The sequence below is a fragment of the Lampetra fluviatilis genome, chromosome 3, assembly GCF_964198595.1.
Source record: "Lampetra fluviatilis chromosome 3, kcLamFluv1.1, whole genome shotgun sequence".
Taxonomy (NCBI): domain Eukaryota; kingdom Metazoa; phylum Chordata; class Hyperoartia; order Petromyzontiformes; family Petromyzontidae; genus Lampetra; species Lampetra fluviatilis.
In genome coordinates this window covers 26,913,714-26,935,786 of record NC_136277.1, presented here as the reverse complement: position 1 = coordinate 26,935,786, position 22,073 = coordinate 26,913,714, and the positions used below count along the sequence as shown (strand labels likewise).

The following is a 22,073-nucleotide window of genomic DNA, read 5'->3' as shown; positions in this document are numbered from 1 at the left end:
TGGGAATGGCAGTGTTTCTAGCAACTTTTGAAAATAAAATAAAAAAAATCCCTGCACACTGTATACAGATTACCTCGTGAGCCAATAATTCATCCAGGTACATATTTGGATAAGATAAAGTCCAGCAGTCCTCAGAGCTTCTATTTGAATGTGTGTATCTAGGGAACAGCAATGCAATGGCGGTTCAGACCCATTGACCTGGGTTAAATTTCAGGTCATAGATGGACTCGTCCGTCTGAACAACCGCTTGTTGCTGTCCGTGGTGTCCGTGGTGCTAACGTGAGGAAAAAAAACGCCACTTTTTTTAAATGTTCTTGCTGTGGTTTTCACACCTGATGATGATTGCTTGTGTTGCAGTCGAAACGTCGTGATAATTTTATTGTTTTATTTTTGCAGTCACGAAAGCTTTAAATCGAAAGATAGGTACCTGCTGCCTGGGGAGACAAAGGGCAGCCAGGTGTGGTATTGGTCACCACCTTCTCAATGTGCAGCGTCGGCTTTAAAAAGGTCCCCAATAGTCTGTAGGGCTATCTAGGGTTAATGAATGGTCAAGAATAAAAACGGAGTGGCAGTCAAAGAATGGAACGTGTCCGAGAGCATGTTCACCTCAAAGATGGAGCGATGAAATCAGTTTGTGTGCCGGTGCTAGATGGATTGTTGCACTGCAGGATTGTGAGAGGTGGGGGCAGCTTTAGAAGGCCTTCATCCAAAAGTGGACTGATTATGGCTAATGATGATGATGCTGATTATCGTCAACAGCATTGTCAATTCCTATTGGATGTTGGCCTCCCCAAAGACAAAGATCCCCCGAATAGCCTGTAACAGACTGTTGGGGCAAGTGCTGTTCGCGAGTAGCACCGATGAAGTCAGACACAGCACACGAGGAGGTGAGTGGCCAGCACCATGCCCGACCGCCTTTGTCTCCCTAATGGCAATGTTTACATATTCTACCAGGTACCCATTTGAGGCTGAGCGAGCCTAGGGGAGGCCCAAGACCGGTTCAAATAATTACCACTGGTGTTGGCCCCGGGTGGGGACTTGAACTCGGGTCAGCAGGTTCGTAGCGCAGCGTGCTAACCACGACACTACCACTCCCCACGATGGGGCGTCCACACACCATATACTACAAGCAAGAAAGAACATCAATCAAGCTGGCAAGTGCGAGCTGGTGAACCAGTGGGGGGGGGGGGGCATTCAGGACCAGTTCAGATATCACTCACCACCGGTGTTACTCATGGCCAGAAATCGAACTCGGGTCACTAGGTTCACATTCCAGTGTGCTAACCGCTGCACCAGGGCTCCACTCCAAAGTGATGCTCTTTCTTTATGAACTAAAGAGGTCGCACAAATCAGTGATCTGCGAGCCACCGCGCCTGTTGTCATTACCTGGTGACATTGCGAATGTAGCCAGAAGGACAGTCTGGCAGGCAGTCTCCGTGATGCAGGACGTTCTGCGTGGAGTAGTCGTAGGGCGCTTGGCAGAATTCCGCCGTGACGCAGCGCCAGCCGTCGTAGCGATAGGTGCCCAGTGGGCAATCCAGAACACAGATGCCCTTGTGCCAGTAGTGGCGACACGCCAGGCAGTGATGCTCACTGCCCGCTTGGTGGCAGCCACCTAAGCACTCTTCGTGGCAGCAGTGGCCCGACTTGGTGCACGCCCGCCGACCACATTCTGGTGGGCACACTGCAAGAACATACAGAAAACTAAAAATTACCAACAAGTGCATGTCTTGTAACGTTTAAAAAAGACAGGTCAAAAGGGCTCAATTCGTGCTAAATGTGCATGTAAAGACAACATTTTTCGCAAAAATGCTCTTGAATGATAATAAGGAATAATTTCTGTTTGGCATGTAAGCATTCAAATGGTTGCAGTTTCGCTGCTGGCACATTCAATTTGTGTTATTAAATTAGTCTTATTTAATGGCAACTGTATTCATGGTAGTTTACTATTTCATGTGATATGAGCCGTTATTTTCCCTTCTTATGCAATCTAACCACATAGCGTCCTACAAACAGACCTATAAACGTTGAAAAAAATAGCATCAGAATGCAAAGTCAATGACTTTGCTCATGTCAGATCATTCACGAACAAATGCATAATTGTACTGTTACAATATTTTTTTTGTAGGAACAACTTTGTAAAGTGGGAAAAATCTACGTCATATCACAAGATGTTTCCATTTTACAACAGATAAAACATTTCACGTAAAACAACTGTTTGTTTTTGTAAAGCTCACGATGCTTCCAAACTTAAATATGAATGTCAGCCTCCATTGTTTTGCGTGATCACAATTAATCAAGTGCAAGACATACAAACTATAGAGTAAACAATATAAGACTTCCAATAAACACAGTTCCCTCTCACATACAACCACACATGGACACCGACACAAAGGGCAATAAGTGGAGCCAACAAAGACTTCCACACTGAGACAGCCCAGAACTCCATATGGTGTCATCACGAAAGCAACCGGATGGAAAAACGGTGAATGATTTAAAAAGTTCAGATGTTCCACAAAGGCTGAGAAGAGGCGTCGTACTGACAAGAACCACTGTGGTGAAAATAAGATTATTTTTTTTACACAAAATAACCATTAGGACAAAGTACGAGGGCACTATCTATATTCCATAGGTTTTTCAGTTTTTTTACATTGCTTTGTGGAGAAAATTGGTGAATAGGGTTAAATACTACATCTTAATTCAGCAAGCGACTTGTGAGAAACAATTAGATTATACAAATGTGTGCGACTGCTTACAGCTCAAAGAAAAATACAAGCTCTGTCACGCAACCAAAGATATTAATCGATTAAGTGTGGTTACACTTATCATGAAGTTCACCAGGACATCCTTGCACAGACGTCATGTTTCAATGAAACAAAAGACACTTGTAATCCGAGCTTTGTTTGCGTCCGTGGAGCCTGTATTTTTCTTCCCGAGCGGTCATTCAAGCCTGTTGCATTGCCATTCATACCGCTAAAAAACTGAGACTTCAGCGAAGAACAGCTTTACCAACTTGCAATACAACCAAGAAAACCACATTTCTGCATGACCGCATGGCAAGCAGACAACTTTCAAAGCGAGTTTAAGAATGTTCCATGCTGTGACTCGCAGTGTGTCTAATGGAATAAATATTTAAGAGCTACTCTATAAATAATAAAATATCGATATATGTAGTGGGCTAACTTAAAGGAAGAATAACATTTGCAGCTGCAACTATTAAGTTGTGAAATGTTATTTTTCACGTGCTTTACAGCTAAATTGTGTGCTTTTAAATCACACTTAATCGTAAAAAGAACCCAATACCAGTAGTGCTGACACATTTATTCATTAGTTCTTGACGTATTTGTTCATTCATAAGTTTGTCCTCTTTCAAATACAAAGACCTTCTGTTGCGATAAACAATATAAGAAGACCTGGTCCTTTAATGAAAATATTAAATAATTAATTGCAGCCCTCCTGTCAATCCACTGCTGGATGAAGGCCTCCTAACGCTGTCGGCCGTAGGGGTTGTCTAGCCATGCTTCACCACAAAACCCAACGCGAGTTGGTGAAGCCAGGAGTTGTGTGGAGAGGGGGGGCAGCACCTAGTTGAGATATCATTTGCCACAGCCGACAGCCATGGCTGGGAACCGTCACGTTCATCGCCACATCGTGCTAACTAATCGCTGCTGTCACCGCGATGCAGCATCATACCGACAAAAACACATTTCCCCAGTGAATAACAAAAACACAAAAAACTAACCCCCCCCCACCCCCCTTGCAAATTACAGTGAGTGACACAGTTAGTGCAGCAAACTGGATGGAACCAGTGTGGCCTAAGGGGTTAGAGACAAATGGCCCCATTCATGGGGGGGAGAGGAAGAGTCTGGCTTGCAGTCAATGAGCACACATACTTTGTGGGGGGGGGGGCACTTTCCTAGCCCTGACGTCATCCCATGGAGCCATGTCGCAGCAGGCGGGCGGGGGGACCCAAATTTGACACACCAACATTTAGGAACGAAGACGTGGAAAGAGATTTAAGCGGAGAGGTAGAAACCGTGCGCACGCGTCGTGTAACCAACTGTTATGGGAGGTGGGTAGAGAGGGAGGGGGGTGATAGCCAAAAATGACTCACATTAGAGATCAGAGACAGTGTACTATGTCGCCGTAAATGCGTGATATGCGTTACGCTTCAATGAGATTGATATTCGAACGCCAAAAACTGACCACCCCCAACAATTAACCTCGCTTTCTCCTGTAACTCAAGTCGTCTGCGCTGAACAAACGGCAATAACCTCGACCACAATGTTATTCACCGAAGGCCAATCAGCTGTAGTATTGACATCTTTACTTTCTTCCCTGCTGACGGCAGAATACAAAGTTCAAGTTCGCGGAGAGAAAAAAGTTCAGGTTCATAGAATCACCAATGAGGCCGTCCATAAATGACATCACGCGATTTTGGACAATTTTTGACCCCCCCCCGCCCCTCTTCACACGGCGTCACAAAAAGTCAGACCCCCCTCAAATATGACGTCACAAAGCTCTGCCCCCCCCCCCCCAAAACCATATTTCCATTTTGAAAATAAAACACTTCAAATCGCTTTAAACTATTGTCATTGTAGTGCGTATTTAATGTGGCGCTGCACTCTCATGTTGTAGGAGAAAACACGTATTAAAAAGGAGGCGTTGGAAAGCTTAAATTTAGTATGAAATTCACTTGAAAATATTCAACGTCCAATTAAAACTGCAGATGTTCAGAAAATTATATTTCAATTATCTTATAATTATAAAATATTAAAAATAATTACAACTATAAAAAAAATACTTGAAAATTTGTAGTAGAACGAAGCAAAATGGTGAGTACAATTATAACAATCACATATTCATTCCACAGAATGAAAAGCCCTGGTAGAATCATTAGAATCAAAATGTTTAATAACAATAATTAAAACAAAATTCTCAATGTATGCTTCTCCATTCTCCCATGGAGAAGCAAAAAGCTCCTTCATGGAATAAATAAAAGGCGACCTTATAAAATGTAAATAATCAAATAGTTAATAATGAAAATGAATCAAAATTAGTATTGTTATAACAATTCTATATTTATTAAAAGTTGCGCATTTTGATGTGACGTCACATTTCTATAACCCCCCTCCCCTCATCACACATCGTCACAAATGTATGACCCCCCCCCCCCTCAGGTGCGTGACGTCATTTATGGATGGCCCCAATGTTCTTATCAAGTGCTTTATAACGCATTGCTAAAACAGAATTAAATATCGTATAAAGTGTATCATAAACTATGAGAGACTGCAACAACGAAGTGGAAGTGTTGTTTTTATGACGACCGCCGTAATAATTATATCAATGACTGATCTATTCATTATTCGCCTCTGTGGTTCCCTACGAAGCTCACCCAACTGAGCGACAGGGATCCATTGCTTATGGGAGTATTTCCACAACAAGACGCCAGGGACTGCTCTCCGGACCACAATGTCTAAGTTTTCAATCTCCAGCTGGTATCCACGTCCACTGCCCTCAACCTCACACTGACCGGTCTGGTAAGGTATGGTCAAATAGCTGCTATGACCTGCGTGGCATGGGGAGGGCTCCTTTGTGCACCAGTGACTTGCTAAAAGGCCGTGTTAGAGAGTGGCCCAAGTGAACTTACTGAAATAGGCACACATTTGTTTCCTTAGGTAAACTAATCGTTGGGTTAACCATGTATATGCAGATAAAGAGGCACATCACAACATCACAAAGTACACAACCATGGCGCATGAAGTCATCGAGTTATATTTTGACTTAACGTAGTGCATTAGTATCCCTGCGAAGGTTCTCAGTGTTGCTGTAAAGTGTAAAGCCCTAAACCACAAAAAATCGGATATTATGCCGAACGGTAAAGCGGTACCAACCCAAAAACCCACCAGAGCGCGAGAACATTGTCCACTTCGTATGAAAGCAATGCATGTGATTTCGAGTTCACGTAGCTTCTGATGAATATTAATCCGAATAAAAGTGCAGGAAATAAAGAGTGTTAATCAATTGTACTCATGGCAGTATTGTGCAAGTGGCTGCTTGTCCAAGTTGGGGTTTTTGTAAATGTTCACAAAAATAAACACTTTCAAATGCTGTATTACCTATTTTTGGAAAACTGCAGTAGTCATATTGGGAACATTATACACCTAACCACAACACCCAGGAGAATTGGCAAAGGACAGCCTCATTATGTTCAACATTAACATTACACTGCATATAAAATTAGCATTTTAACACGTAGTCTTTCGCGACCAATATTAGTATTTTATTTGCAATTTTTAGTTGTTTTTGTTGAATGACTATTGCTTTTTGTCTACGGCGTTATTTACATGACATCTTAAAACGAAATATGGAAAGAAATAAACACTCTGGCGACAAGGAAAAATTGACAACATGAAAAACTTATTGAATCACATTTTAGAATCACTGATAACTAAAAAAGAGATGCCGACCACTCGTAGTGTATGTATATTAGGTGGGTACATATTTAGTTTATTATATGGTTAGGATTCATGGACCATGGCAACATGAATACCACTAAAAGCTTTGTCACTTGATCATAATCTGGGATGAATTTTAGCAATCTTTAATCCTCCCCCCTCTTTACATGAATCACAGTTCAATGAAGCAGTACCCCGGCGTACCATGGTATCCCGGCTCTCGAACAATGTCCGTGATGCAGTAATTTTTAGTCTGTTGATGGTCGGCGATGCGGCAATCGACTCATCTCGACGAGCTGTACAAGATGTACGATGGTTCATACGAGCGTTCAGGCTTTCAGCGCAATCGTCCTCGCGTAGCACCGATTTCGGATTGATTGGCACCCCAGTCGGGGAGTTAAGTACACCCCTGGAAAAAATTGTTTCCCAGAAATAAAATATTTAATTGCCTCGGCCATTTTGTATTATTTGGTACCCCAGGGTACTGCCATAAGGATCATATAAATAAAAACACATTTAAACAATTATGAATGTGTATGTACAGCACCTTTTTTTCAATCTACTGCTGGATGAAGGCGTTCTTACACTGTGTGGACCACGGGGATTAAATGTCCATACTTCACCACACCAGTCTGTGGTTTGAAGAGAGAATAGATGCTGCAGCATAGAAATACAGTATGTACAGTACCTATTTAGCTGCAGTGCGTTATGCTGCCACGGTGAAGCCCTACATCAATGAGAGTGGAGAAGGTTGATGTATTTTCAATTCGTGTTATACCGTACTGTATGCATACCTGTCAACCCCTCAAGTGCCCACCCTATTACAAACCAATTCAGACCTTATTGGTCACCCCGTGAACCTTATAAATCTCAACGTTCATCCTATACAGTCCGATCACAAGGGAGAAACACAAACAGACAAAAAAAAATGGGTTTGCATGTATTGAAAAGGATGTACGGCATATGGATCTGAAAACTCAATTCCCTGTACAAAAATACAGGATAAACCGTATGGGTTGACAGGTATGTGTATTTCAATAGTTCACATGACATCTGCAGACGCTAGAGGCGCTAGATCTACCTCAATGTAAGAATAGAGATGATGCACTCTCTACACCAATTTGTGACCATAAATCGAATCATGAAGGGGGTGGTGATCCATTTACAATTCAGAATGCTCAATGAAAGTTGAGTAAGTCCATTACCAAGTACAATTGTGGCACAAAAGACAAAGACCCCCGTATAGCCTTTAACATACTGTTGGGACAAGTGCTGTTAGCGAGCACCTATGAAGGCCAGAACGGCACACGAGGGGGTGGGTGGCCAGCACCACGCACAGCCGCCTTTGTCTCCCCAGTGGTGATGTTTTTACGCACTGCACCAGGAACTAATTTGAGGCTGAGTCGACCTAGGGAAGGCCCGGGACAGGTTCATATATAATCGTCACTGGTGTTGACTGAGCGGGAATCGAATACGCACACACACACACACGTGCACATATGAAAATACCAATCGCCATTTTGGTAGCTACACAAAGATCATGGCATTGTCGAGAGGGACAGTGTCTTCACTGCATGAAAATACAACCCAATCTCTTGAGTCGAAGGCTTATCACATCAGGATGAAAAATAGCTTTTTTGGTAACCTTGACACCATGAGCTGCCATCGTGAAAACCTAAAAAGAAAGGTTAGCGTGCTCCACACTTGCATCACAGGAGCTGCTCACCAGGCTCTTCAAGTCACCAGCACTCTAAATGTTGGGTTTCTCGCAGGCTGTAAAGTGTTTTTCAGTTTTCATTTATTAGGTACAGCCTTGTGAGCCATGAGGCTCTTGACTCGGGTGCAACCGCAACAAACAAAACATGAACAAAGAACATCTTAAAGTGACGACGCGCAACAGAAACAGCCAGGAAAAAACAGTAAAATCTTCCAGAAAAAAGCACCGTATATCAACGCTGTGTGCAAAAATCCCAATGGGATGCAGGTCTAACAATAACAACCATAAGACAATTTAGATAACGTTATCAGGCTAACTCCGTACTTCAACAAACATGACGTTTTCGAAATCACCAAAATAAAGCTATAAAAACAAAGTAAGAGTGATCATAGCAACTGTGATTCAAATTTTAAAATAAACGATATACATAACATGTACGACCAAACTTTGCAGCCATAGCTGGCAGTATGAGTCGCTCCATAACAGCAGGAGTATCAGCAGGAGCATCAAAACATTTTCAATGCACCTTTCAAGTTCAGCACACTATAATCAATACTCAAGATCATACTTTGCAGCTGGTCATCCGGAGCGGTGCATTTGATTTCAGGCCACTCTGCATAGCAGTGGCAGCGCGCAAAGGACCTTCCTCCAGTATTTGTACGGCAATAAGGAATGTGAAGCTGGTAAATGAGCGAAGACCTTAGGTCACATTTGTTCCTTGAAATAGTGAGGAAATCCAGCAGGTAGTCTGCTGATTTTTGTAAGTACATCATGATTAATAAGATCTGATGCACAAGCCGTCGATCATTAAGATATATTAAGTTTGACCCAATGTAGAGATCGCAGTGGTGGGTCCTATATGGGCAGTTCAATGCAAATCTTAAGGCAGAGTGATAAATTGGGCCCAGCTTCTTCAGTACAGTACTGGGGGCTGATTTATATAGGACTAGCTTTACAACCCGGCTTCGCCCGGGACTTGGATTCACCACCCCCGGCTGCCTTTGTCCCCCCAGTGGCGATGTTCACACAACAGACCAGTTACTCGTTCGAGGCTGAGTCGACCTAGGGGAGGCCCAGGACCGGCTAAAATAATCATCACCAGTGGTGGCCGTGAGCGGGAATAGAACTCTGGTCGCCGGGTTCGTAGCGCAGCGCGCTAACCTTTGCACTACAATGCGTTATGCTTCCACATGCGGGGGTCACAAGACATAATCACAACTTTGCCTTTTATATATATGGAGATGTCACAGTAATCAAGTAGAGGAAGTATGGTAGCTTTCATCAATTCCAAACGGAACATAGGGGGGAAGCAATGCTTATGCCTATACAGAAAACCAATATTTAATTGTCTTTCAACCAATATAATCAATGTGATCTTGAAAATTCAGTTTTGAATCAAAGATGACCCCAAGATACATAAAAATATTGACTTGCTCTATTTGATAATTATTTAAGGAATGTAATTGGGGAAAAATAACTTCCTGCTTTAGTCCTGGTGAGAAGCATAGCACCTTGGTTTTGGAGGTATTCAGGACTAGTTTAAGAGCAACTAGCTGATGTTGGAATGATCCAGGTCAGTACCCAAGTCATTGACATAAAGAGAGAAGAGGGGGCCGAGGATGGAACCCTGTGGAACCCCTTTTGTTATCTTAACACTGTTTGACCTCCAACCATCTATGAATACAGTTTGGGTGCGAGAAGAAACGTAATTTGTTAACCATTCCACTGCCTGTTTGGAGAAAGAGGCAACTTAGTTTACTAAGCAGGGTGTTGTGGTCAACTGTATCAAAGGCTTTGGGCAAATCAGGAAAAAGACTTGCGCAGTACTGCGTATTATCAATGCTACTGTAAATGTGATTTAGAGAGGTTAATGCAGCAGATGTGGTGCTGTATATTTTTCGGAAGCCAAATTGGTTTCGATATTAAAAGATTGTTATCGGACAGGAAACTGCTAATTTGGTAGTTAATAATTTGTCTAAAATTTTCATCAACGGGGACAAAATTGAGATAGGTCGGTAGTTATTTGGATCATCTTTGACTAGTGTGGAAGAGTAGACCAAAAAATCCCTCTAAATTGGCTAAGAGAATACCTCGAGTGGAGGACCCTTCCGCCAACAGTAGCGTGCACGGGGCAATTGCAGGGCTACACCCTTTTACCCTCACCTCCAGAGATACGCTGTGCACAGCCGATAATTATATATCACCTGAGGTGAGACTAGTGTAGTGCAGTAGTCCCTCGGTTAAGTGACATCGGTTCACGTTTTTTTTTTCGGTGAACGTTTCGCCTCCCATAGGACACCATGGTTTCGACTAACGTTGAAATAATATTTGGTTCTTTCGGTAAAATCACGTAGATAGAACACTAAAATAATACAAATTAATAATAAAATTAACTTCAAAGGCGGGTGGGACTTAAAGGGGGAGGGGGGGGGGGGTTAGCCTCTAAAGGCAATATGAATAATACAAAATAATAATGAAATAATAATAAAATGCCTCTTTCAGTAATACAAATTAAATACAAAAAATGTAATTAAAACAAAAACCACGACGTTTCGATCGCAACACAAGCGGTTGTCATCAGGAAAAGGGGGGTTAGCCTCTAAAGGCAAACTGTTTATAAAGGTCTAGAGATGGGCGTAGCCCAAGTGTGTCAGCAGCATGGGCGGGAGGCAACTAATGTTAATGTAGGGGAAAACAACGACACCGGCAGTGGGTCTACACCAATCAAAGGGCTGCCAGACAATCATTGCACCTCGCTCCACATACCCACACTGCTCACGGTGGAGGTGAACAAGAAAACACAAATCAAGTCATGACCCAAAGTGGTTGATTCACTTATATGCACGCGGGCCCCATTTTCGGCCAATCAGAGCACTCGTACGTGGGGCCAAGACATTGCCCTCAGCCAATCAACGACGCCCCCGAAAATGGCTTTGTTCACATTGTTTTGTTTCGGCAGTGGAAACGGCTCTCTTGCAGACTCATGCAATTCCTATATTCGATTAGGATATCTCGGTTATCAGGGCAGACATTAGTTGCGATGGATGGCTTAGCAAGCAGCAACGCACGTTCGCTGTTCGTGTCCCTCTTGGGGTGGGTTTAATTTTATTCCGGGCAAGCACAGTGGGTTCTAAGGCTGATCTTGAGGCTCACGCTGCAAACACGATCGACTGTGTCATTACAGCATTACAGATCTTTACAGGAACAGAATAGCAGTGGAGGTTAACCATGAGGCAAAACGAGCGTGTTTTAGTGGCAGAATCATAATATGTTTAATTTAAGGTAGCCGTTTTAGGGTTACGGGGCCTTGTGACGCTTCACACAAGTCACTTTTGTAATGAAATTGGCAATTACTTCACGAGCAGCATTAAGGATTACCAACATTTTAAAAAGGCATACTTAAAATAATGTTCTGTTATGTAACAACTTATGAGATTCAAATTTCCTTAATCAAATTGCAGCTTCGTGGGGTATTATTACTGTATTTTGTTTTAAAATTACAACAAAGACAAGACAAAGATCCCCCGTATGGCCTTAACAGACTATAGAGGCCAGTGCTGTTAGGGAACACCTACAAAGGCAGCTGGCAAGGCACCCCAGGGGGTGGGTGGCCAGTACCACGCCCGGCTGCCTGTCTCCCCAGTAGCGATGTTTACACACCGGCACCAGATACTCATCTGAGGCTGAGTCGACCTAGGGGAGACCCAGGACCGGCTCAGATAATAATAATGTTGGTTGGCCGTGAGCAGGGCTCGAACTCTGGTCGCCAAGGTTTGTAGCGAAGTGCGCAACCTACGTCCACCAACCGCCTGCTCCTCACCATTGAATAGCATCAGCGTGACAACCCAATCATTGTGTTTTGCTTGTGGCGGCTGCGGTGCTTAGCAACATCAAAATGGTGGCAGACGGCACTCCCTTCACTGCTGCCCTCCCCTCCTCCTCTTCCCTCCCTCCCAGCATGGCCCCCCACCGCATGGCACATACACACACACAGAGAGAGCCCGCAGCCGTGCAAGCAAGACGACGGCTGGCGCGCCGTACAGTAAATCCTCAAGCACTTCCGTCAGCGGGCCAACAGCGAAGGAATCTGCACCACGCCACGAGGAATTCGAACAGCGAGCCCCAGTGATCTCGGTCCCTTCTACCACAACCAACCAACCATTTGCCCATCATCCACCACTCATGTGCTGATAATTCCACCCCCATGGCCCATCCTGCCAGCTTTCCAAACACAACGCATGCGATACCAGCACGCTTGATCTCTTTGTCGATTATTTTAGAAGATGTAAAAATGTCTATGCACAGTATTGTATTTTTTTTTATTTGGGAAAAGCAGTAAGATTTAGAGAAATGTGTTCTGCTGTGTTTGTAACCCATGAGAATGTATATCCCTGTATTAAGATTAATTATTAACACTTTGGTTTAAAATGTATTATTATTAGTTACAAAAAAAACTACGGTACTATATGGTCAAAAAACTACTTGCATGTAAATATTAAGTACAGGGAAAAACAATGCTTTGTAAAAATGAATAAAAATAGAGTCCGTTAATACAAAGGAAACATTCTACTAAAAAGGAAGTCTGCCAGACCTGATGGTAATTGATTGAGTAAAACTATTTCTAACGTAAATAATAGCTAATTCTTTCTAAAGCACAAACTCAAGAGATTTGATTGACCGGTACCGATTGCAAGGTTTATTCAAAACTAATACATTTTCCATATGTAAAATATTCTCAGCGTACTCACACCTGCGAAAAAAGCTCGTAAATTAGAGGTTCACGTCTGGTAGCGATCGCCACAAACCATACATTTTGTCTGCAAGACTCAAGCGAACTTTTCATCAATAAAAAATAACCTTACCATACAAGCCCACCACTCGCTCAAACACTGGAAGATGAAGCACTGGCCAGCCTAATGTTGATAAGGCGTGCAAATATACAGGAGTTTCTGGACAGTCAAGTATAGTCTCTCCCAGGTTTGTAGACATGTCAAAGGGACCCCCGCACATGTTCACACTTTACGCAGTTTTAGTCTCATCTCTGGGTGTCGGTACTGTGAAACATTGCTGAAGTTCTGCACACAATTTGTTGTAAAAGTAAGTATGATAAAAGACTATGGAGACAAAGCTTAGAAGAAAAGGAGCCCATTGGATGGTGGCACCTACGATTAGCACGGTTGACTCCGTACGGTGCAAAAAATGCAACATACATACATCAAGACCCAACATTAAAATATACATAAATTACCTAATTATGCAAAATGCACACAGCACAGTTATAATGGTCCCACTATTGTATGTTTACCAAATTAGCTATATCATATGGTAGCCCACCAGTATTCTGTGACCAAATGAAGTCCAATGCTAGAATTGGAAAACAGATTCATGAAAAACAAAATGCTTTAAACAAAAATGCATCACTTTCTTGCTGTGGCAAACAAAACATGGAGTTTAAAATACCAAAAATTACATTGCAGGGATCCAGTAAGTTTGTCTCAATTGACAAAATAGGCCATTGACGATTGACTCACATATGGTGATGATAACCATGTGTTACAAAATACACTTTGTCAATAAATGATGGGTAATGTGATTTTAATTGATTTTAGTCTGATCCTATTTAGTTTCACGGCCATTTTACACGATTGCATTACCATAAGCCCGGTACGTATTTGTTTTAAAACCTCAAGTTCTTATCATACACATGCAACAAGTCAATGAAGTGTTTCTTTTTCTGAAGGAAAACAGTGCTTCATATCTAAAAGTCATTCTGCATTTGTTTTAATCGCAGTTGCTGAGCAAAGGCCCAAAACTCAGTGGCCACCAACAACCAGCATTTTTATAAATAAGTATTGACTCTCAAGCTGTGCAAGACACAAGATGGTAGTGAGAGAAATGGTGCTGTTTGTTCAATAAAATTAAAGGCATAACTACAGAACTACATATGTAATGATCCACTTCATGGATCAGAAATGATGTGGAAAAGTGTTTATTTCCTATTGAATTAAAACTCCTTTTCATAAATATTATCCACAATGATTATAATGACGGCACTTTGTGAATTACACCGCTGGACGAAGGCCTGCATCACGCCGTGTCAGTCATGGGGTTGATTGACCTTACTTCACCACATTGGTCAGTGCAACTTGGTTAAAATCAGGGATCGAGGACCGATTCAAACATGCCTCCCAATGATGTGAGCCAGTCACAAACACAAAGGCAAAAATGATGAATTTAGGGTGCAGTAGATCTCTCAACAGTTATACACAAAAATAATGGATAACAATAATTGTGGATAGCTGGATTCATTGATCGAAAAGTATGGTGTACGTAATGTACACCATGCATCGGCGGGATTGGCAGCCTGCCTCTGGAGATGGCAGCAATAATAAAAACCTCAATGACGTAAATGAATATTTGTTCATCATCACAGATGTTGGATTATGGTATCAGCAGAATCTTCTAAGTAATTCTCCTTTACCCACCTACTTAGCTAAACAAGTATATAGTTCATCTCCTGCATGGCCATCAACCTCTGGATGTCATGCCAATGCCAGTTCTGGAAAGCCATCTCTTGTGGGCAGTGACTGGCATTGGCGAAGGCAATCATCAACCCCTATCATCATATTCTTGGTTCTTTCGGTAAAGACACGTGACTTTACCGAAAGAACCAAGAATATGAATCCCTGCAGTCACGAAAACTTTAAACCCTATCATCATCTTCACCATCATCGTCAACAAAAGTGGTGACAGCGGTTTATACTAATGAAGGCTACCACGATGACTATCATGTTCAAAGATATCCATCACTGTCATCATAGCCATCCATCATAATCACAATCATTCGTGGGCTACCACGGATATGATGAATTTAGCACCTCATTGTGGGAGACTAATTTTATTTACAAATCATGGATAACAGGAAAGGTGATCTACAGAGAATGGGAAACATTGTGGATTGGCCAGACTCCAGTTAAAACGAATTTATATCTGGATGGCACAATCGGAGGACTGGAACCCCAGCACTGAGATCCAGGAATGAAAACTACAGCCACCTGTGATTAATCTGTGCTCTCAAGTACAGCGAGTTGATGGTCTTTTCTGATCACCAATGACTGCACAAAAATATATATTTGTGTTTTTTTCCATTTAGTGTGCCTTACTCCAGCTCTGGGAATCAACATTTAGTTTGACATAAAATTAACGCTCTTTATAGGGCACAGAATAGATTTGCCCCGAGCATGCGATTAAAGCGGCAAGGTGAAATTACTTCCAAGGAATTTTGTGACGTTATATTCCTGGACCATTCTCCTGACAGGGTGGTGCACCGCTGGGCTGTAAGAGCTCCAAATGGAAATATCTCCATCTCGTATAAGTAGCAAAAAGCCACAGCACCTGGAGATTAGACGAATATTACTTCCCCCAATTAGAGAAATGGTGGAAAAGGTAAGGAGTGATTGTTTTAAAACAGCCTTGGCAGGTTTGGGGAAAAAAGGTTACATAATACATAATTCCATCAAAACAAACGATAATTTACAAGACCCAAATACCCAACCATTGATGAATTCAGAAATGTATGCATGGCAGTAATATACAAGCACAAATTAACAAAACTAACGAGTGAAGATGGCCAATGTTGCCGGTTTGTGATAAGAACACGTAAGTGGCATTTGAGACAAATGAAAGTAAGAAAGCATTAATAGAAGACACAGAATACCAAACTTGAAAATAAATGGTTTGAAAGCATTCATACATCAATGAGATCAAGCAAAACGACAGGGCAACTTGAATCACAGGAAAGGTTTTGTGATAACTAAGCACGGCTTTATTAGGCAAAATTTTCACCTAGAGTACTATTGAATGTTAGAAATGTAATTACGCCACGTAATCTATGACTATAATGTTGCTTTTCCCAAATGAGCCAGATTATTTAAACACTTTATTTCATTTTCTCCTGATCAGACTTCCTTATCTCAGTGTATTTTCTCACTTCCATCCCTTTCTCCTCCCCTTTTTCCTTTAAAATTGTATTTTCTATTAAACTCTCCATTTCCCTTCATTTCTACTTCTCTAAAACTAAATCACAGCCGGGGACTGCTACGAATATGATAGTTTTTCCGGTCGCTTGGAACTGCGTGCGAACCTCAATTTTTGTGGGCCTCTGTGTTGGTGGTTTATGAAAATATTAAGTGATTAATATTTTAAACAGTTGTCATAAATATTAAATGGCATCTATTGTGACCATTGCAAAATTAATAAGAAAATCAAATGTGCCTCTGCGAGTTAACACAAGACACACAAATGTATAACCAGACCAAATGCCCTCTGTGAGAGACCATGACAAAGATGAACATCCCATCTTGTCTCTAAGCCATCATCTCCCACACAAGCTCAACTCTGACTGCTTTACATTACAAACAAAGGCTTCTGTACCCATTTACAAAAGGCACCCCATCTGGCCAGTGGAGGGGGAAACACCTTTTAAACCCACTTTACCCCAATGACAAAAAGGACCAAACTGATATTTTCAGATGCACCCACACAAGAACTGTGCACTGAAACGATTGCAATGTGCAATTCAAAGGAAAGCACCACATTAGTGAACGGGCTCAAGCTGTCTTTCGATATCGACTTTTGAACGCTGTTGGTAAACACACTGAATGGGATGTTTCCACTCAACAAATTAGTCTGAATTGTCATTTAGAATACAGATCTATAATAAGTCGTCATATACTGAGAAATCCTCGACAAATGTAGGCATATCACATAGAGGCTCGTGTTAAAATAAATGTTTTCAATTGTGTCAACATAATACAAGCAAAGAAACTCAACAATATAATGTCGGGTAAAGTTAACACTACATTACTTAGACCCGCTTCGTATTATCATTTGTAAATGTTTTCAAAAATGGCATTTCCACATTTTAACACAATTATCGTTTGTGTTTTCAGATAATACCGTCATTTAATCCAACAAAGGTGCATTGTTGTTTTATATGCCACCGAAATGAACGCGGCACCATTGTAACCTATCCGTCGCGTGAACTACCACATGAAATTTAAGGAATACTGTACAAATAGCTTTGTTGCTAAGCAATACACACCCTCCCCCCCCCCCATTGTAGGCAGGCAACATTATTTAATGTGGCTCAGCCCATACCCCCCCCCCTCATCTGTTTGCCTCTGCAAGCTCCCTACAATCAAACCCTCCTCGTCTTTCCCTCTTCATTCACCATTGCGGGCAGCCAACATTTAATGTGGCTCAGTCCATACCCCCCCTCCCCCCCTTTTCATCTGCTTGCCTCTGCAAGCTCCCTACAATCAAACCCTCCTCCCTCTTCATTCACCCCCAACGCTCCCGGCCCCCCCCCACTCCGTCCCATTGCCCGTCATCCCCGCCCCCCCCCCCTTAACTCCCCTCCAACAATCCCTTGCCTGTGGAAAATTCCACTCCCAACTGGTTCCCCATCACCGCTCTTGTTTACCCAGTGACTCACACCAAAAACCAGCCTAGCAAAAAAGTATTGTGGGAAAAAAATTATTCGGTGTCTATTGCAATTTGCGATACAAAGTGGGGGGGGGGGGGCTACCCCACACACCCACCCCCTTTTTTTTATCAGAATCTTAATTTAGGCTGAAGGAATCCCATGAGCTATGAAGCACTTTTATCACAGAGGTCCAGCAGACCCATGGATGAGCCATCGCCGTGCCAGATACAATATATTCGAGCGCACACATAACGTCGTGTTATAAGAGAAGTAGGTGATTACTTAGCGGATTCACGGTTTGGGACTTCTCTTCAAGTGCTGTGCAAAACCTGGGAGATAATTCGGTGTGCACGCATTCACCGATGTCAATTTTAGGATGCAATTGTGGGGAAATTCTGGTCAGTAATGCATTGACAAACGCTTATGATTTTGACTTACTTTGCTGGACCAAATATGGCAAGAAAAAACACGGTGAAATTGTAGTATTTCCACAAGCTGTCCGAGAAACAACCTCGCATCGACATGGCACGTGGCCCAGCTGCCCAAAACGCCTTGTGTTGTTTTTTTTTACAGTAGTTTCGTCTGCTTGATATCGCAAATGAAAGAAAACGTCACTAGAGTTATTTTACACAACCAGCCAGAGACGTAAAACGTGGTCACGTATTAGTCACGAATGAAACGAAACACATAAGTTTAAAAATAATGAATTATTACTTCTGACTTCTGACCCATATTTCACCGGTTTCAACCATTTCAAGTGTAACCTTAAATACGCAGTGCTCATCAAACACATGATGTGCCAATGCTCTATTTTGGGTTGTTTTGAAAATTAGCAACATCTGTTATTTGCTAAAACAAAAATAACGTTCTATTTTTAAAGGCACTACACAAAGGATTAATGTAAACGATTCATCACTGATTATGAAGTCGCTAACATCCAGGAGTTTTAATACAATGCTCAATGAAAATCTGGCTAACAGAATGTTGAATTGTGGATGTTAATTTATGAGATTAAAACAATGCTTGTTACACTGTTGAAGTCAGTCGATTTCACTCTTAAAAGGATGCTATTACAGAATGGAACAAAACAATGAACAAAAATACTGGGAAATTTTCACTTGAAACTTTCGTGACTGCAGGAATTCATATTCTTTGGTTCTTTGGGTAAATTCACGTAGATAGAAAAATAATAAAAAATTAAGTGAAAAAGAATTATAAACAACAAAAACACGAATGTAGACTGTAGCCTGGTTCTAATCAGAGTGAGTGTACTGGCAGACTATAATGTAGACTGTAGCCTGGTTCTTAACCTGAGTGAGCGTACTGACAGTCTATAATGTAGACTTATTCTTGGTTCTTTCAGTAATTTAAATATAATACAAATAAAATAAAAATTATAAAAAAATCACGACGTTTCGATCGCAACACGAGCGGTTTATTTTTATTTTTCTATCTATGTGACTTTACCGAAAGAACCAAAGAATATAAAAAATACTGGGAGCCGAATTTGATGTATTGGTTATAATGAATAGATATAAACACAATGTTGCTTTATGTCTGTATGTGGATATGAATGCATCACATGAAGAAACCTCTTTACAAATCCCCATTTTTCAAGACATTTACAAATATGATATCGATCGAAAGCCCGTCGTCTCTAGATGTGCAAGCAAAACGACGTTTTTCTCCACGACCTTTCCTTGCCGAGTTATCGCCACAACAAAAACACAAGCACTTATGTGAACGACAACATTCAAAACCATGGGGCGCTAACGTGTTCATGTAGACTGCAAAATGAAGTGTCTCTCTGCTGGCCGCAAGAATCAACCATCGGTCGAGCAACAGGGATCCCCCCCCCCCTAGCAATAGCCGAGGCTGCAGAAAGCCACAATAGAGCACCAGGGGGCCTGGTGAGAGGTGCTGGATGGAAATATTGATTGAATTAAGCAAGAATGAGAAATGAGTGATGGAATAAGGTAATGAGGGGGTGCAGTGGTATGGTATAGTGCAGTGGTAATACTGTAGTGATACGATGCAATGCAGTGTGTGGTGTAGTCGTGTAGTGGTGTAATGCATTTGTGAAGTGATGTGATGTAGTAGTACAGCGTGTACTGTAGGATTGTGGTGTGGTGCAGTGGTATGGTGTACTTTTGTGGTTGTGTTAAGTGGGGTAGTTAAATTGTGTAGTAGTGTACAGCAGTGATTTAGTTGCGTACTGTCATGGTGTAGTGGGGCAGTGTATTCATACAGTGGGTGTGGTGAGGTGGTGAAATGTAGTAATATAACTTTTTGGTGAGTGGTGAGGTGAGTGATGTGTCGCAGGAGAGTAGTGTGTCTGGTGAGTATCAGCACAGGAGTGTTTGGTGAGCGTCTACCAAGTGGTGGGGTGTCAGGTGTGCCTGATGAGGTTCAGGTGAGTAGTGTCATGGGAGTGGTGCGGTGTTTGGTGACTGGTGTCTGGCGAGGTTCAGATGTCAGGTGAATGTCTGGTTGGGTGTCTGTTGGGTGAATGGCAGTGGTGTCAAATGAGTGGTTAGCATCTTGTGACAGTGTCTGGTGGCGAGGAGTGTCAGGTGTCTGGTGAATATTGAGAGTGGCCAACAGAGAGGTGGTGCAAATGGCCGAGAAACCTTTAAGGGGACAATCGGTGATTGAAGGGCACGGCGCCGATGGAGAATAACAAGATATACAAATCTTGACTTAAAGCTTTCATGACTGCAGGAATTCATATTGTTTGGGTCTTTCGGTAAAGTCACGTAGATAGAACTTTTCATTATTTTATTGTGCTATCTACGTGACTTTACCGAAAGACCCAAAGAATAAGATATACAAAATTATTGGTCAAATTGGCAGATTTATATAACAAAAAAGGGACAGTAAAATAAATAAATATGTGCTTCACAACAAAATAATTGTAATTCAAACATGAACAAGAATTCTTCATTTCCCCATGATCATTGCGTAATACAATTATTTTCAAAAGGCAATAAAAACAAATCAATTAACATACGCTCATTCCCTTGAAAATATTGCATCTCAAAGGGCTCTCACCTGTTACTATTCATAGGAATATTGATTTATTGAATCATTAAGTGAATGAATGTCGGCAAAATTCGATTTTTCCCTCTCATGTTAAAATATCTCCTCGCAATCCTCAATATCTACAACACCGTAGAAAGACTTGTTTTTACAAAATAAGCATTTCCGTGAAAAAAGCCATGCTCGTTCAGCCAACTCCCATGGGTCTTGTTGTTCCTGTTTAAAGTCCAGGTAGTCGCAGACCAAACATCTTCCATGCCTAATTGACAACCCTAGTGTTCTATATATCTCTCTTCAATACAGAGTGTAATGCATGTGAGTTGGTGTCTTGTATATCGGATGTTCCATTTATAGATACCCCACTGATTTCAAATGACCCTGTGGGTCATGTGATGCCTCTGAGGATGGCATAAACAAGTAAGAAGACCCCCTCCAGAAAGTGTGGTAAGTTCTGCTTTAGGTAGTTTTAGTGGTTATTGCCAGACAGCCTGTTCCTTCTTGATACATTAAAAAAGCATATAAAACGTGTTAACATATTATTCATTTTTACAACTGTTTTTTTTAACCCAGCTTCTTTTAGAAGACAGTATTTTTAGCAAAAATAACATCATTTATTCACCTTCAACACGATATTTTAACATGCATAAATAAAGTAAAAATATTTATTTTTAGTTGTGAATACAAATATCACCTAGACCGTGAATAAATTAGTTTTTTTGTAAATGAGTCCCACACTTTTCAAGTACTATATACAATTCACAGTGCGGGAGCAGTGGTGCAGTGGTTAGCACACTGCCCGATGAACTCGGCACACTGCCCGATGAACTCAGCGGACCCGAGTTTGATTCCAGGTCAGTGGTGAGCAATGTGTTTCCTGTTTTTCACTCCTACCCTTAATTTGTCCTCACTAATGATGGTAGTGAAGTGTGGTTAAGCATCACCCATGACTGACAGGCCATGGGGAGGCCTTCATCAAGCAGTGACGCGACTGAGGGCTGTAATTTATTATGCAGTATGAAGCACAAACCAGTAAGAAGTACACTTCGATATTTGTAAAACACAAGCCATCCACTGCAGCTACCAGCGGCATGATTGATTTTGTTGGTATTTACAGTTCATGATCTGCGAGGCTGGCAGTTCAAGGGTTAAATGAGTTTAGCTGTAGGACACGGAGACCATCATTTATGTAAATTACATGACAGGAACTTTACATTATGTGCGGCCAAACAATCCACATCTGTTCTCCAAGATGATTTTTACTTATTCAGGTGTTGTTTATCAAACAAAACCACTGCGCCTTTCGTCATCCGAAAAGCAGAGGTTTATGCACATTTCATGAACTACATGCACGGAAATATCACGCATGAAAAAT

The 22,073-nt window shown here is 41.7% G+C and overlaps 1 protein-coding gene across 2 annotated transcripts in view; it reads right to left on the bottom strand.

The window, feature by feature from the left end:
- The window catches only part of LOC144955791 (insulin-like growth factor 1 receptor), a 119,611-nt gene that overhangs the window by 36,533 nt on the left and 61,005 nt on the right, over positions 1-22,073 (bottom strand). For both annotated transcript variants that reach the window (XM_078885957.1, XM_078885956.1), the window contains one exon: positions 1,387-1,684. In XM_078885957.1, coding sequence (XP_078742083.1) covers positions 1,387-1,684 — 298 coding nt within the window. The remainder of the gene's footprint in view (positions 1-1,386; positions 1,685-22,073) is intronic.